Below are 18,633 nucleotides of genomic sequence, written 5' to 3' on the forward strand. Positions count from 1 at the left end.
CTCCTCGGCTAGCATCTGCTCCAGTTCCTGCTCCTCGGCTAGCATCTGCTCCAGTTCTTGCTCCCCGGCTAGCATCTGCTCCAGTTCCTGCTCCTCGGCTAGCACCAGCTTCTGTTCCTGCTCCTCGGCTAGCATCTGCTCCAGTTCCTGCTCCTCGGCTAGCATCTGTCGCTGCACCACGGCTAGCACCTGTCGCTGCACCACGGCTAGCACTTGTCGCTGCACCACGGCTAGCACCTGTCGCTGCACCCACGCCAGCTCCGTCTGCTGCGTCCACGCCTGACTCGTCTGCTGCGTCCACGCCTGACCCATCTGCTGCGTCCACGCCTGACTCGTCTGCTACGTCCACGCCTGACTCGTCTGCTGCGTCCACGCCTGACTCGTCCGCTGCTTCCAAGCCTGCCACGACGACGACGACGTGCCCACCTCCCCGTCAACCACGGATGTGGCCGCTCCCTGGTCGTCCGCCTCGCCAAGTGCACCCGCCTCGCCAAGTGCAGCGGCGTTCAACACGTCGCCGCCACCTGACTCTCCCTCGCTGGTTGCGGGGACACTTGGCCTAGCGACCCACCGCCAAGTCCTCCCTCCGCCCTCCCGTGACTTTTGACCCTGCTTGTTTTTTGGTTTTTTTTGGATATCTGGAATCTATCTTTAAGGGGGGGCTCTGTCATGATCCGTGGTCCGGATCATGTTTTGTTTAGTTATGTTCTGTTAGTTTTGGACTTCTTTAGTTCCGTCTGCGCTTCCTTGTTTGTCTTTGTCACCATGGCGACTCATTAGTTTCACCTGTCATTTGTTGTTTGAATCACACCTGTTTGTAATCACTGACTCTATTTAAGGCTGCTTTTGCCAGTCACTCGGTGTGGCTTCATTGTTTGCTTCACGCGAATGTCACGTAAGTTTTTGATTTTACGATTCCTGTGCTAAGCGATTCTTTAGCTTCTACTGGTCCTGTGCTAAGTAGTTACCTTAGCTTCCCGTGTGATCGGCACGCATCACTTTTGTTTTGTTTTTGTCTATTTATATCCATTTATGATTTATGATAAGTAAATCATTTCCTACCTCACGCCTTGGTTTGGAGCCGTCGGTTTTGCATCTTGGGAGAACAACCGCGCAGCAAGCTGCGACCCGATTCGTGACACTGTGATGGAGCCTGTGTGTGTGGGAATGTGGGCGGAAATAGTGGAGTGCCGATATAAAGAGATTGCTCAGAAAAACATTGACCAAGTGGAAAGAGAACAAATAGCTCATAGAAGTTGAGAGATGTTTTGTGATCATTTAAAACCAAAAGAGACGGACATTGTAGTGAAATGTTTGCAATGTCAAACAGAGTTGGCATTTCACATTTGTCTTACATCAAGGATACAACATTACATCCGCAGAAATCAATGGTCAACTTTTACAACTGTGCCATCAGCAGTGTCCTCACTTACGGATTTTTAGTGTGGTTTGCTAGCTGCACTAAAGCGAACCAACAGGCCCTCCAGCGAGTGGTTAAAGCGGCGGGGAAAATTACAAGGACGATACTCCCAGAGATGAGTGCCATGTACACAACTCGCTGCTTAAAGCGAGTACACAACACCCTGAAGGACAGATACCACCCAGCACATGGCCTCTTCAACCTGCTACCCTCTGGAAGGAGGTATAGATCGATTCGCGCCAGGACCACCAGAATGCCTCACAGTCTGTATCCCCAGGCTGTGAGACTGCTAAATGAACAGCCTGCCCCTTTGCTGCCCCGGACCATCTTATTACCTCACTCTTCACCACCTCAATAATTGTGCTCTGGACATTGCATTGCTGCAACATCAACGTAACACCCTTCAGACATCTGACTGTTCCCACCCCCACGTCCCTCTATTCGCCATCTTCCTGACAATGCTAAAATGTAAACTATTGTCAACCTGCACATCAATGCAGTTTCTATGCCGCTGGACAAAGCTCAAACAAAATCTCGTTGTTCATGTATGACTTAAGTGTTATTATGACAATGACAATAAAGGAATTGATTGATTGATTGATTACCAGAAAGCATCCTGCATATTTAAGAGCTGCAAATAATCAGAAACAGGGTAAAAGTCTATTTTGGCAGCTAACGCCATCTTATGTTTGACTTGCATAACAAATGTTTTATTAAAACACATGTGAGGACATGTTAGCATCTACAGGTTGTATATTAATGCCAACCAGTTTGTCCAAAAATCAAACACCTCTCCAAAAAATACCTTTTCCTATGTATAAATGATAACTGTTGAATACATTGTCACTCAATTGATCATAATTTGTCAGTCTTTTTGTTTAGTTTTTATTTATATATTTATTGTTTATTACCTGGTTCATGTTCATCTGGCGACACAGTTTTTTTTAACTTTTGTACTATTTTTATTTTAATTAATATATAGTGATGCTCCCAATGTAAAAGAGCGATTTCAATGTTATGTGCATTAACAAAGCGTTCACACTCTTGATTTACAGCAAAATGAGCAAATCAGCAGTCTTGAAACAAACTATTGCCAAAGTCAAGTTGCATTCCGTTTTTCCAAGCTGATATTGACAATTTTACCATCCTCTAAATTACGTTTTCTTTATAAAATCTATCATCGTTATTAGAGATGTCAGATAATATCGGCCTGCCGATATTATCGGCCGTTAAAATGTAATATCGGACATTATCGGTATTGTTTTTTTATTATCGGTATCGTTTTGTTTTTTTTTGTTTGTTTTTTATTAAATCAACATAAAAAACACAAGATACACTTACAATTAGTGCACCAACCCAAAAAACCTCCCTCCCCTTTTACACTCATTCACACAAAAGGGTTGTTTCTTTCTCTTATTAATATTCTGGTTCCTACATTATATATCAATATATATCAATACAGTCTGCAAGGGATACAGTCCGTAAGCACACATGATTGTGCGTGCTGCTGGTCCACTAATAGTACTAACCTTTAACAGTTAATTTTACTAATTTGAATTACTAGTTTCTATGTAACTGTTTTTATATTGTTTTACTTTCTTTTTTATTCAAGAAAATGTTTTTAATTTATTTATCTTATTTTTTTTATATATATTTTTTTTAATAGTACCTTCACCATACCTGGTTGTCCAAATTAGGCATAATAATGTGTTAATTCCACAACTGTATATATCGGTTGATATCGGTATCGGTTAATATAATAATTAAAGAGTTGGCCAATATCAGAATATCGGATATCGGCAAAAAGCCATTATCGGACATCCCTAATCGTTATATATTTTACCAGTTATTAGAGATTGTTTTTGTGTTTAGAGAGTAGCTTAAAATTAGCTTCCTCCACCTGAAAGACCAGCAGCCGCCACTGATACCTACTATATTGAACTTTGACTGTAGTTCTTGGTTACCTTATACATATGTTTGGATTCAATGGGGCTAGAAAGTGTGATGTGGAAACACATTGCATTGTGGGTCTTGCTGGAGTCTGATTTGCTTATTTGCATTGACTGAATGCAAGACTCTGTGCTTAAGTTTTTTTGTTCTTTAACAAGTTCAAAACATGGCACAAACGTGCAACATCATTAACTGCCACAATCGAGGTTATGATCGCTTCTGGGAAAAAAAGGAGATTTGGTGACATTTTATCTCATTTCCAGCATGAAAGAAAAGCCATTACTATCAAACAAGCCTTTTAACGCCATGTTGGTGTGTTCACCGACATTTTCAGACTGGTAAGTTTGAAAATAATGTCATCAAAGAATGTTTTATTCAGTTACACATGAAGCATTTAGTAGGCTGTTAGCATTAGCAAAGCTAGCTGCGGGCGACAAACAACTATTTTGGAAAAAGCATGATGTCTGTTTATTTTTGGTCTTGGCTAAGCATAAAAAAGGAATGCGTATTAATTTCCGATCAGTAGCGCAGTGATCAAAGTATTTAAAAGTAATAATAAGCTTGTTTTTTTCTGGGAAATCTGCTTATGAAAAGAGGCTGGGCACCCTCACTCCATCTCAAACACATAAGAAATGAAAGCCGTAGATTTAAATGGAAGAAAATGACCCTCAACAGTCTTTGGATTCTGAAATTTCTTCAATGCTGTAAAAACTGACTGCTGACAAACTATATGAAGTTTGTCTTTGACAATGATGGCATATTCATATGGATCTATTCCACTAATTAAAACTTTTTTTTCGAGGTAGCGAGCATTCGGAATAATGTACAGTTTGTCTCGGTTTGATTTAAAAAATAAATTGTATGATTCATCTTAATCCAGTTTGTTGCCCTCTCTCACATTAGAGCAGGTACAGTACTAACCTGACTCTCGCCAGATCCTTGTAATTTGCTAATGACACAAGGATCTGGGCTTGAGGGGAATGCAAACTCCTTCAAGATAGCAAAAAATAATGAACCAATTAGTGTAGCACCGAAACGACCGTTTGATTCAAACAACAATGGCGGCACGTAGCAAGAGTCGTGTGCTGACATTGGTTCGGCTATAGCAGGGGTCGGCAACCCAAAATGTTGAAAGAGCCATATTGGACCAAAAATACAAAAACAAATCTGTCTGGAGCCGCAAAAAAATTAAAAGCCATATTACATACAGATAGTGTGTCATGAGATACAAATTTAATTAAGAGGACTTAAAGGAAACTAAATGAGCTCAAATATAGCTACAAATGAGGCATTATGATGCAATATGTACATATAGCTAGCCTAAATAGCATGTTAGCATCGATTAGCTTGCAGTCATGCAGTGACCAAATATGCCCGATTAGCACTCCCCACAAGTCAATAACATCAACAAAACTCACCTTTGTGCATTCATGCACAACGTTAAAAGTTTGGTGGACAAAATGAGACAGAAGAACAAGTGGCATAAAACACGTCCTAAAAAGTCGGAGAAAGTTATACATGTAAACAAACTACGGTGAGTTCAAGGACCGCCAAAATTAGTAGGACAAAACGGTGCTCGCCAAATACTCGAATCAGTGAAGCATGTTTAATATAAACAGTGGGATTTATAACAATTAGGGAGGTTTGTGTCATGTTTGTCCTCCTACAGAAACCATATTAAAACAAAAAATAAATAATTTCCCCTCATCTTTTTCCATTTTTCATACATCTTTGGAAAAGCTCCAGGGAGCCACTATAGTGGCGCTAAAGATGCGGCTCTAGAGCCGCGGGTTGCCGACCCCTGGGCTATAGCAACTGTTTTGTCGATTCTATCGAATAATAATTCTTTAAAAGATGAACAGAGAACTTTTCGCTCTGTCGTTATCCAATATGTTGGCTGTTCTGTTTTGGATTTCCCAGCGTTGCTCTCATCAGCGTCACGGGTGGATTTGGATGTGAGTGCTTGAAGTAGCACGTCATTCAAGATAACGGACAAGTGGTTTATCCAATCACATACAATGATTTTTTACAAGGCCCCGCCTTCTGAAATACATCTCCTATTGAGAAGACCCAGATCCTTGTGTGGAGCTCAGCGAAGGATCTGGCGAGGGTCAGTACAGTACAGCCATGTAAAACTAAATCTACGTCCAGCAAAAATGGTTACCCGTCGCCTGCACTGTATTGCAAAATCACGTGCCCTTTCAAGCCTTATAGCATTTTCACTTTTTTTATAATGGAAAACAAGATAAGATAGAAAAGGAAAAAAAAGAGTCAGGAAAAATTTTCATTTTACAACATTAAACTTCACAGCATATGGTTGTGTTATGCTGGTTCACTTACAGTCAGCATGTTAGCTCTTTGAAACTATGAATATTTATGTTCGTCCTTACCCTTCTCCATGGTTTCTATGTTGGGTTTGTTTGACTCTACAACACGAGAAAGAAAAAAAGATGTAGTGGCTTATTATTTGGTAAACCCTCATCCCCTGTGCTACGGCTGTATCACCAACTGTTTCTTACCCTCCACTTCCTTGTGAAATGTTTCCATCTTTTTTTCCAAAATCCAACACTGAATCTATTCCAAAGGTCTCCATTGGTTTGCTGTGGACCTTTTTAAGAGCATGTTGACAGCGATAGACGTTAGTCCCCTGGAGAAGACGACAGCGTTGTTGCAATACAGAGGAGAGTTCAGAGGAGCTCTACATAATAACTCCCTTGTCTAATTAGCATGAGTGCTGTGTACATGCTGTACACCAGCTGATGGGACAATCAAGCACACGCCACCTATAAACAAGAGCGATGTGTGTGTCTGTGTGTGTGCTCATGGATGTTTGTGAGATCTGGGGTTTTTGCACTTGGAGTAATGAGGGTGTGCATATGAAGTTGAGCATCACGTCGAGCATCAAGAGGGGAGGAACCAAAAGGAGCTGTCTAATCCTCCTGGCGTGGTGTCATGGCCTAATTGGGATATTTACGCTGTAATTAGCAGGTTAGCAAGACACTGGGAATGTAATTGGGAATCTCAGTGACAAGACACTTTATCCAGACAGTCGGTCGTTGGGCTCCATCCTTCCCGCAGCCCATTAATTGAATAAAAAGAACAAACGACACCAGGACAAGAGGAAATGCAGAGGAAATAGGGAGGGACGGATGGAGAAAAAGAGGTTGGCAAGGGATGAGGATTTACATGTCGAAGCTCAAATACGCCCTAATACAAAACTACAAGAATCACATTTTTCATCTTCCACTTAAGTGACAATGTGTCATTCAGGAGACAAAATTGCATTTATCATTCCTAATTCTATTGCGCCGCAGATTGTCTATTAATCTCCGTCTGCTGTATCGTCGTCGCCACATCTGTCCATCAGTGGCACTGACTAGGTGATGCCTGTGATAACAAGGCTGCGAGCAGGCAGGTCTCAGATAACATGAAGACAAGCTGAGATGCTTACAGTGCTATCAGATGAAAAGCGTATGAGTTTCAAATATCAAAAGCTTGCCGTAAAAAACACAAAACACACTGCGGAGAGCTTTCTGTGCATACAAAATATATCAAATAATTATATTTTTTTCTCCCTTTAACAGAAAGTGTCCCAGTATACTATAATTGTTCAAGCCACAGACATGGAGGGCAACCTGAATTTTGGCCTGTCCAACACGGCAACTGCCATCATCGCCATCACGGACATCAACGACAACCCCCCCATGCTGACCTCCAGAACGGTGAGTGTTTGCAAATAGACAAATAAGAAAGAAACTATGTTGTTTTTTTTAGATAAAAACGTTAAAAATGGCAGATACTTTTCATCAGGTGGTGTCCAATTTAAGTTAAGTTAAAAGTTAAAGTACCAATGATTGTCACACACACACTAGGTGTGGCGAAATTATTCTCTGCATTTGACCCATCAACCTTGATCACCCCCTGGGAGGTGAGGGGAGCAGTGGGCAGCAGCGGTGGCCGCGCCCGCGAATCATTTTTGGTGATTTAACCCCCAATTCCAACCCTTGATGCTGAGTGCCAAGCAGAGAGGTAATGGGTCGCATTTTTATAGTCTTTGGTATGACTCAATTTAAGATTGCTTTCGGACAGTGCTATTCAACTGGCAGCCTTGGGGCCAAAACAAGCACATGAATGTATTTATTTATTTATTTATTTGAATTAGGACAATGCATACTCATCAACATAGAACAACCATCTCAATATGCCAGAGTTAGCAGAATAGCTCATTTTCATTCGTTGTCCTAATACAGTAAACATTCAACAGGTCATTATACAAAAGAATACATAAATCACAAAACATTACAGATTACAAGCATACCATAAGCACAGACCATGAACAAAAAACAAAAATAAAACAAACAACAAACAAAAAAACCTGTGAATAATCTAATTGTGCGTGCATGTCTGATTAGTTTTCAACCGCTGTTTCAGTGTAGTTTTAAATGTTGAATAGGTCTCACAGTTTCTGACATGGGCTGGCAGCCTGTTCCATGACTGTATGCCTCTGATAGACCCCATTTGGCCAAATCTAGTCCTGCGCCTTTGTACATTGCATGACATCAGCCCCCGAGTTCAGTTCATAACTTGGGAGAGACTAACTTTTTTCAGCAGATTCCGAAAAACACTTGAGCACTGTTATATAGATGATCTTTGACTAGATTTTCTGTAGTAGGTCTTTAAAAACAAAACAGTGCTCCTGTTGTATTGTAGCCTTATGAGTTTGTGTTTTAGTTTATGATTAACCGATGTGATGTAATACTTTTAAGATATGGCAGCTGAGATAGGCTCCAGCACCCCTCGTGACCCCGAAAGGGACAAGCGGCAGAAAATGGATGAATGGATGGAGATCCTTGCATTGACATTTAACCCTCTTGAGAGTCAGCGCCTTCTGTAATGAACACTTGTGTTTTGCAAAACAGCGCTGCTTTTTCCATAATTCCTAACTCTAACATAAGGAATCGACCAAAACATATGTCTAGTACAGAGAATGCCTGTTCTCAAAAATACACAAAATGAGAATAATAGTTAGGGAGAATGCCGCCCTTTGGTCCTTAGCGTTCTGGAAATACTGTCCCTCGAACAAATTAGTTGAATAGTCATGCTTTAGAATGTCTGCATGTTTTCCCTGTGCTTGGGTGGGTTTTCCCTGGCTTCAATCAGCGCACATTTACGCTTCGTGGTATGCAATTCAGTATTCTAGTACATACCACAAATAAAATCATGTATAATATGCAGTTTGCATCATATATTGTACATCAGTGGTTCTCAGGAAACACTTGGCTCTCCAAATACCAACATAATGACCAACATTAAAATACTGTTGTGTAGTAAGCCCAATAATTCATTAAAAACAAGCAGAGGTTTTATTTTTAACAAATACATTTTATATTTTTGGCCACTGTAACAATACAGAGTTTGAACAGTAACACTGTGTTTGAATATATAAACATAAAACGATGTACTTAAATAATGAATGAAATATTTGGCGTACCACTAAAGAGAACCCACGTTACACAGTTTGAGAATCTCTGCCATTCATAAAAAAGACTGTATAGAATAGAAATGAAACGGAATTGTGATCCTTTAGTGCAGTGGTTCTCAACCTTTTTACAGTGATGTCCCCCCTGTGAATTTGTTTTTAATTCAAGTACCCCCTAATCAGAGCAAAGCATTTTTGGTTGAAAAAAAGAGATAAAGAAGTAAAATACAGCACTGTCATCAGTTTCTGATTTATTAAATTGTATAACAGTGCAAAATATTGCTCATTTGTAGTGGTCTTTCTTGAACTATTTGGAAAAAAAGATAGGTTTCTATTTATATTTATAAAGGATTTTTGAATTGTTGCTATTTTTAGAATATTTTGAAAAAAATCTCACGTACCCCTTGGCATACCTTCAAGTACCCCCAGGGGTACGCGTACCCCCATTTGAGAACCACTGCTTTAGTGCACAGGTGTCAAACTGATGACCCGGGTGTCAGATCTGGCCCCCAAAAGCTTGGAAATAATGTACATAACAACATACTTTGGGCCTGATCTACTAAAATGTTATGTATATTACGATATGTGAAAACTTGATAGCGCACACAAAGCTGATCTACTAAGCCTGTGCGCAGAGGATTGCTTCTCTTAAATGAGCAGAATAAGGAGTGCAATCCATTTAGCGTGTCTGTTTGCATGTATATAACAATATGTGCGGATTATCAGAACACCCACAATATTAGAAGAAGAAAACTCAAATATAAGAATTTAGCATATGCAATAGAATACAACTTGTTATTGTCATCAAACAAATATTATATGTGATTTACCAAGACTAAAACTGTTCTGCAGTCTCTGTTTTGCGGCAAAAATAAAAAAAAAGTCTCCTTTCAACATCCTGCCGACCGTCTATAATTTCTGTTGAGCTTTCATCTTACTTACTAAATCAGTCGGAGTAACAATCTAAATGTTATGTTATCACTGCACCTTAATCGTAATCTGAACACAGAAGTGAAGCACCACCTACATCTAGAACGACAGGGATGTTGCCTCTTATCACGACGAAAAATAGTCCTTTTTTGTCAGGAGAATAACTTGTTATGGCTTACAACCTGATAATTCCATAATGTGACCTATTCTTTATCCATTTCTGCTCGCTTGTGGCTCATCAGTAGCAAGTGAACTGCAGTCAAGTTCCCCCGCTACGACACGGCAGGAGGGTCAAAAAGGAATTGTTCGTGTTAATCGCTCGTTAAAAAAATTAGTGGCGTCATTAAAATTTATAGTTTACGCGTTATTATTGCATTAACTTTGACAGCCCTAATTTCTACATAATCTCGGGGATAACGCGATCAGTATTTTATGGATCCCCAAAGATCGCGTTATATCTAACTTTAAGTGTAAAAGACTATAGACAGGGCAGCACGGCGGTACAGGGGTTAGTACGTCTGCCTCACAATACGAAGGTCCCGGGTTTGATCCTGCGCTCGGGATCTTTCTGTGTGGAGTTTGCATGTTCTCCCCGTGACTGCGTGGGTTCCCTTCGGGTACTCCGGCTTCCTCCCACCTCCAAAGACATGCACCTGGGGATAGGTTGATTGGCAACACTAAATTGTGTTGGAGAGGTTAATTTAGCCTACTAATGTGTATTAATAAATGGTTGATTTATATAGGCTAGTAAGGTAAAGTTTTGTACCTGACAAGTTTCGGCTATCTTGCTTCTGTAGCCTTCATCAGCGGTGGAACAATCCATATAACACGTCACAGATGACGTCACGCTAACATCACGTGACACCTCTGATGAAGGCTGCAGAAGCAAGATAGCCGAAACTTGCCAGGTGCAAAACTTTACCTTACTAGCCTATATAAATCAACCATTTATTAAAACACTAAATGGTCCCTAAAGTGTGAATGTTGTCTGTCTATCTGTGTTGGCCCTGTGATGAGGTGGCGACTTGTCCAGGGTGTACCCCGCCTACCGCCCGAATGCAGCTGAGATAGGCTCCAACCCCCCGAAAGTGATAAGCGGTAGAAAATGAAAAAAAAAAAAATGGATGGAGATTATAGACAATCCAACAAAGTATACTAAAATAGAAACACTAAGCATAATAGACTGTACTAAAACAGAAAATCTGACTAAAAATTTACTAAACATGACAGGCTGAACACTTAATCAATCAATCAATCAATGTTTATTTATATAGCCCTAAATCACACGTGTCTCAAAGGGCTGCACAAGCCACAACGACATCCTCGGTACAGAGCCCACATAAGGGCAAGGAAAAACTCACCCCAGTGGGACGTCGATGTGAATGACTATGAGAAACCTTGGAGAGGACCGCATATGTGGGTAACCCCCCCACCCCTCTAGGGGAGACCGAATGCATGGGTCTAACATAATATTGTGAGAGTCCAGTCCATAGTGGATCCAACAACTTAAAAAAAAACTAAAGAAAAAAAACTACTGTCCTCATGTGTGATTGACTGGTACCAGTCCAGGTTGTACTCCCTCTAAATTAGCTGGGGTAGACTGTATGAATAATTTTGTATTTGTATTTCACCAGGAATTTTATAGATGTTTACTTGTAAAGGAGTGTTTTTAAAAACAGCTATGAAGAAACGTCAAAATACATTTCATACAACGTTCATACCCGAAACCTAGAACTGCCTTTTAAGGAAGTGCATAAAGAGTTATTTTGTGTTTTGCACAGCTATAAATATAGGAATTGGTTTAAGAATAGATCTTTATTGTCATTCTATAAACCCTGTTTCCATATGAGTTGGGAAATTGTGTTAGATGTAAATATAAACGGAATACAATGATTTGCAAATCATTTTCAACCCATATTCAGTTGAATATGCTACAAAGACAACATATTTGATGTTCAAACTGATAAACATTGCAAAGTTGAAAAGCCAGCATCTGTGATGGTATGGGGGTGTATTAGTGCCCAAGACATGGGTAACTTACACATCTGTGAAGGCACCATTAATGCTGAAAGGTACATACAGGTTTTGGAGCAACATACTGTATGTTGCCATCCAAGCAACGTTACCATGGACGCCCCTGCTTATTTCAGCAAGACAATGCCAAGCCACGTGTTACATCAACGTGGCTTCATAGTAAAAGAGTGTGGGTACTAGACTGGCCTGCCTGTAGTCCAGACCTGTCTCCCATTGAAAATGTGTGGCGCATTATGAAGCCTAAAATACCACAACGGAGACCCTGGACTGTTGAACAACTTAAGCTGTACATCAAACAAGAATGGGAAAGAATTCCACCTGAGAAGCTTAAAAAATGTGTCTCCTCAGTTCCCAAACGTTTACTGAATGTTGTTAAAAGGAAAGGCCATGTAACACAGTGGTGAACATGCCCTTTCCCAACTACTTTGGCACGTGTTGCAGCCATAAAATTCTAAGTTAATTATTATTTGCAAAAAAAAATAAAGTTTATGAGTTTGAACATCAAATATCTTGTCTTTGTAGTGCATTGAACTGAATATGGGTTGAAAAGGATTTGCAAATCATTGTATTCCGTTTATATTTACACCTAACACAATTTCCCAACTCATATGGAAACGGGGTTTGTACAACGAAATTGCAAGCAAACCCATTTAGCTTCCAAAGAGAGTGTATGAATATCATAAATCTGACATAAAACGTCTCCTAAGAACTAGAAAAACATTGGTTAAGACATCCATTGTGTAAAGATGAGAGAGTGTAAGAACGACAGTGACAATGAGAAAAAAAGTTGCGTGCTGCATAGTCTAAACCTTATAAAAAGGTTTAGACTATGAGAGCAGAGCCTCTTAAGGAACAAACCTACTTCATCTTGTAGGAAACACACACACAAGGAAATGACTAATCCATATCATTGATTTTCATCAGTAATAAACCTAGAGCCAGATAAATGGTTGTCATGATAGTCACATTTAGAATAATGATTACATTAGTGAAGGTCATCATTGGGTGTGAGGTAAAAATTACAAGTCTAAACTAATGTACTGTAAGTAATGGATCATAACAGTGCAGGGCAGCTGGGTGGTGGGGGCTGGGGGTCAGTATCATAAATGAATTAATTAGCTCAGCAGAAGATTTATTATGCGACACTTTATCATTCTCAGTTAGTGTACAGTAATCGTTTCTTTCTGCTAAATGCCCATGCCGCAGCAGAGTTAAAAAGTGAAACCAATTGGATGTGTTGCTATTGATTGGATGTTGCAAGTGTTGCTGTCTTTAGCAAGAAATCCTTTTGGCTCTTGGTACAGAGAAGTGAGCAAAAGGACCGTGGGGCTTATTAGATGCTGAGCTCAGTGGTATCACACAGCTCTTTGAGGCGGTAGCAACAGAGTTAGCATTGGCGTTTTCCCCCCGAGGTTAATACCCTCTAACTGTAGATTTGTTAGCACATGTCAGACATAAAGGATATGTTCCGAAAAAGGGCAGCTGAAGAGGAAAAAAGAAAACAAAAAAACAAAAATTGACGAGATAACCACCACGCTGGATCAACAAAAATACAAAAGAGGAATTAAGTCATGAGAATTATTTAGTCTCAGGAGATTTTCTTTTTTTTAAGCAAAGGTATAAAGCACAGACATGGACTGTAAATCAGAGACCCTTCATGTCTTTTCCCTGCATACAGAGTTTGAGTTTGAGTTTATTTCGAACATGCATGCATACAACATGATACATCACAATTTCCAGTTTCTCTTTTCAACATGTTCGAAAAGGAGTAGGAAGAAGCAGAGCTTATTTAATCCTACCCCTTTTCTTTTACATAACAGTTGCTAAAACTTTTTGTTCACTTCCTGTTCACAATTTATTCACAATATACTCAATAAGTAATCACAATAAAAATAAATAAATAAATAATAGTAATAATTTAATAATAATAGTTGGTAAAGTAAGTCATATTTCATATGATGAGATAAGTAAGATTATTTTGAGAATGAATGAATGGATGGATGAAATAAATTGAGAATGTTTGTCATGGTTCTTGTTCTTTGTACTTTGTAGACACTTTAAGTTTGAAGAGTTTCTTGAAGTGGATCATAGTACATTGTTTGATTGCTTTGCTTAATCCATTCCATAATTTAATTCCACAAACTGATATACTGAAGGTCTTAAGTGTTGTACGTGCATACAAATGTTTGAAATTACATTTTTCTCTAAGATTATATTTCTCCTCTTTTTTTGAGAAGAATTGCTGTATATTCTTGGGTAGCAGGTTATAGTTTGCTTTGTGTATAATTTTAGCTGTTTGCAAATTCACTATGTCATAGTTTCCTGTGATGGTGGTGTATCGATGTTGGTGGACAGTAAAATATTAGTATTGTAACTTTTAGTTGATGTGCATTTTCCGTCATTGTCAAACAAGCAAAGTTTTTACCATTATCAGAATCCAAATCAGAATCATTTTTTATTGCCAACTATATTCACACATAAGGAATTTGTCTTGGTGTGTTGGTGCAAAACAGCTAACATAAGAAATAAGGCCAAGATAGCAAGAACTAAGTAAAATAAAGCTAAATATAATACGATACATGAAGGGAGCACTTGACAATATATAAAGTAGAATTTAAAAATAAATGTCAAATGTATACATATTTACAAAAAAAAAATTACACAAAATGTACACAGGGTACAAAATGTGTAAGTCCAGTGAATGTTAATGTGTCGGAATCTGAGCCATTATGAGCAAAGTAATTGCACCAAATCACATAATTTTGCCGTTTTTGATGGTGGGTTTCTACAAAAGCCATTTGGTTGAGAAGGCACGCCATTACGCTGATGTTAAGTGTTCGCGATAAACCCCATAGGTGTTTTAGAGTGTCCCAGAAATACAAAGTTTGGGGAATTTATCTTTAATGTGTATGATAAATATTTAATCATGCCTATCAAAAGCTGACCTCTTTTTCATGGTGGAAAGGGTGGGGTTTGTGTACAAATGTGAAGGCTGTGCCATGCATGCACCCTTGCATTTTTTTCTTTTGTGCAAATAGATAAAATAAAAAAAAGTTAAATCTCTTGACTATTTGCTCATGCAGGCGATCACAATAAGAGGCATGTCTCTGGATTTACTGCTAGAATTACATCACAACTCATTATCATAACCCAGAGAAAGGCGTGTGCGGCAGGGTGGTATAATCCTGAAAGACAAAATCTAGGTGCTGACATGTCGTTCGACGACTGTACAATACATAAAATACAATACTTCATGGGTTAAAGGTCATACAAGTATGTGGACAAAGACTCATGTACTTCAACAAACGACACTCATTTAATAAATCACACATTGTACTGTATCAGTATATAAAATGCTGTTCTTATATTTTGAAGAGAATTGTGTCATTTACTAATATTTACTCTATATTCTACTACTATGAATGATTGATGATTGGAGGGGGGTTCACTTGTCATAAGATGTGTTTCCATTTTCCCTAGAAATGCGCAAAATCTAAATATCGCAACAAAAACATGGTAAAGGAAATACCCATATTTCGAAAAACCTCTCAAATATCGCTAAACATCATTACACTCTCATGAGGTTGTTTTTCAGATGTGTGGAAATAGAAGCGTGTCGCAAAAGCATGACTAGGGATGTCCGATAATATCGTACTGCCGATAATATCGGACTGCCGATATTATCGGCCGATAAATGCTTTAAAATGCAATATCGGAAATGATCGGTTTCAAAATTATTGGTATTGGTTTCAAAAACTAAAATGTATGACTTTTTACAACGCCGCTGTGTACACGGATGTAGGGAGAAGTACAGAGCGCCAATAAACCTTAAAGGCACTTCCTTTGCATGCCGGCCCAGTCACATAATATCTACAGCTTTTCACACACACAAGTGAATGCAACGCATACTTGGTCAACAGCCATACAGGTCACACTGAGGGTGGCCGTATAAACAACTTTAACACTGTTATAAATATGTGCCACACTGTGAACACACACCAAACAATTATGACAAACACATTTTGGGAGAACACCCGCACCGAAACACAACATAAACACAATAGAAAAAATTCCTAGAACCCCTTTCAGCACTAACTCTTCGGGGACGGTATAATATATGTTTTTATGTTATCTTTTTTCTGTTTGTCATGAGGATCTGCCTCCCCTGACAACATTTTAATAAAATATATTATTATATATATAATGTATATTAGGGTCTATGACATGTCATGATTATTTGTTCTTCCTTGCTGTACCTTTGAACTAGATTAACATGACAAAGCTCTTAAAAAATTGAAATTATTATTTTTTCATGAATTCTGTGAAGACAGAAGACAAATATATTATTTTAGGCAACCCTGATATCCTTGTGAAACTCATCTTTATCATACGAATAAGGCCATGCCCACACAAACACATATTTTTAAAAATGCACATTTCTCTCTCTCTGTGGTGTGAAAAAAATCCGTCCACACAAGTGCAGTTTGAAAGCAGTCTACAGGAACACACATTCACCAGCTGCCGTGCGCATTTTGGCCAATCAGAAGCCTGAAAAAGCTACCACAACTGACTTGGTCATTAATATAGTGATATACAGTATTAGATGTTTAATGATGTGTACATTCTAGTTAAAGTTAAAGTACCAATGATTGTCACACACACCAGGTGTGGTGAAATGTGTCCTCTGCATTTGACCCATCCCCTTGATCACCCCCTGGGAGGTGAGGGGAGCAGTGGGCAGCAGCGGTTACGCGTCCGGGAATCAATTTTGGTGATTTAACCCCCAATTCCAACCCTTGATGCTGAGTGCCAAGCAGGGAGGTACCGGGTCCCATTTTTTGATAGTCTTTGGTATGACTCGGCCGGGATTTGAACTCACAACCTACCAATCTCAGGGCGGACACTCTAACCACTAGGCCACTGAGTGGGTAACTACACAGACAAAGAGTGTGTCTAATCTCTTTAAGATTAGTACTTACACTAAGCCAAGGAAAATGTGTTTTGTTTTTCATTGCTGTATTAAATGAAACCAACACCTGTAAGTCGATAACGTCATATTCTATTTTCAAATAGTGTTCAACAACAGGAAATAATGTCACCCATTTCTTATGACAAAATCAAAAAAATATTGTTTTCCCTATCCACACAAACACTTAAGTCAGAGTTGGTTTTTTTTGTCCTGTCCAGCTACTCAATCATATTGTTGACAGAGTTTCCCAAAAGCTCATATTTTAAGAACAAACAGCTCTCTGGACAAAAGGCTAAAACACATCCCTCAATTGTTCATTTGTGATTGCCAGTCATTGTGAATTAGTTTATTGATGGTGAGAGCAGCAGTGATTCTTTATCAGATCCAGAAACTCAAGGGTGCTTTGTCGTTCATATTGTTCAAACTTTTTGTTTGTTTGTTAAACTAGCTATTTTGATGGTGAGAGCAGCAGTGATTCTTTATCAGATCCAGAAGCTCAAGGGTGCTTTGTCGTTCATATTGTTCAAACTTTTTGTTTGTTTGTTAAACTAGCTATTTATGAGTCCCTGACCAAAATTGGCAATAAACAACTATGATTACTCACGTGTTCAGACTGAAATGTACAACAGCCTGGTATTTATTCCCTGTGAGCAGTGCTTCAAGACCATCCGAACGTGTGTTGTCTTAAGAATGTCACCAAGTTTCTGAACAGCTCTCCAGACGCAGGGTTTTAATCCACATTCAGCTGTCGGCTGATTGCGCCTGATGCAAAGGTTGTGCGGGGTATTATGACCCGTTGGAGGGTTTGGTCTGAGGCTTTGCTCTTTGATATCATACACTCATATAAGCGGCTCAGTGGCTTCAACCATGTCTGTTACCCCATGGTGACACGATGACGCCATCATGCTTGGCGCCTGTTGCCTCCAGATGAGCTGACGTAAGAACATAATCACAATCCGACCATGTGTGATAGCTTCCAAGTTTTAGGGTTGCTCATGTGGGCGGGGCTTCAGTTATAGCAGAGCGGCACAGTCGCCGCCGCCTCTGGTTCATCTTTATCCCCAGAGCCTGTGTGACTTTGGTCAATCCCTACCATAACAGACATCTGACAGACAGCAGCTCACTTGTCGTCAGGCTTATCAGGACTTAGCACATGTGTTTGCGCAGCAAAGGGACAGCTAAAAGCCACTCATACACTGTACACTCAAACAGATGTTCTACCCTGCTCCACTTGTGGCTTTACTTTGCTTTCTTCACTTCTACTTTTTTGTTACTTTCTTAGGGACAGGACATTAATGTGCACGAATGTGGACTAGTAGAGAAAAAGCAGGAAACTTTCAGACGTTTGTGTGCATGTGCATTTCCTGTGTGCAATTGTGTTTACGACTCAGAGGTAGCAAAAACAGGCTCATTAAACTTACTCTACCTGAAAAGCTGAAAAGACGACTGCTTCACTTAAGAGAAATGGAAGAGCGAGAGAAATGGGCTTTTTGAACAAATTGCCACACTTCAACAGCTCAATATATCCTGAAAGGACATTTGTCAAAATAATTTGATTTTGAAGCAACATTTTTCAAGGTAACGTTTTTCCCAATCTCTGCAGTTTTCCGGTGAGGTTCCTGAGAATCGTGTGGATGTTGTGGTGGCTAATCTGACGGTGATAGATGCCGACCAACCGCATTCTCCGAACTGGAACGCCATTTACAGGATCATCAGTGGAGATCCGTCTGGCCTCTTCAACATTCGCACTGATCCCGTTACCAATGACGGCATGGTGACTGTGGTAAAGGTAAGACAATGACCAATCACTTTGCCATACCTCTGTACTCACAGGTCATCACCACTTTATTA

At 39.5% G+C, this 18,633-nt stretch overlaps 1 protein-coding gene across 1 annotated transcript in view; it reads left to right on the top strand.

Moving 5' to 3' along the window:
* LOC133618808 (cadherin-4-like) overlaps positions 1 to 18,633 on the top strand; it is a 628,483-nt gene that overhangs the window by 547,982 nt on the left and 61,868 nt on the right. The window contains exons 9-10 of the mRNA XM_061979541.2: positions 6,955 to 7,092; positions 18,386 to 18,571. Of these exons, the coding sequence (XP_061835525.2) occupies positions 6,955 to 7,092; positions 18,386 to 18,571 (324 nt within the window). The remainder of the gene's footprint in view (positions 1 to 6,954; positions 7,093 to 18,385; positions 18,572 to 18,633) is intronic.

Source organism: Nerophis lumbriciformis, linkage group LG01 (assembly GCF_033978685.3).
Source record: "Nerophis lumbriciformis linkage group LG01, RoL_Nlum_v2.1, whole genome shotgun sequence".
NCBI lineage: Eukaryota > Metazoa > Chordata > Actinopteri > Syngnathiformes > Syngnathidae > Nerophis > Nerophis lumbriciformis.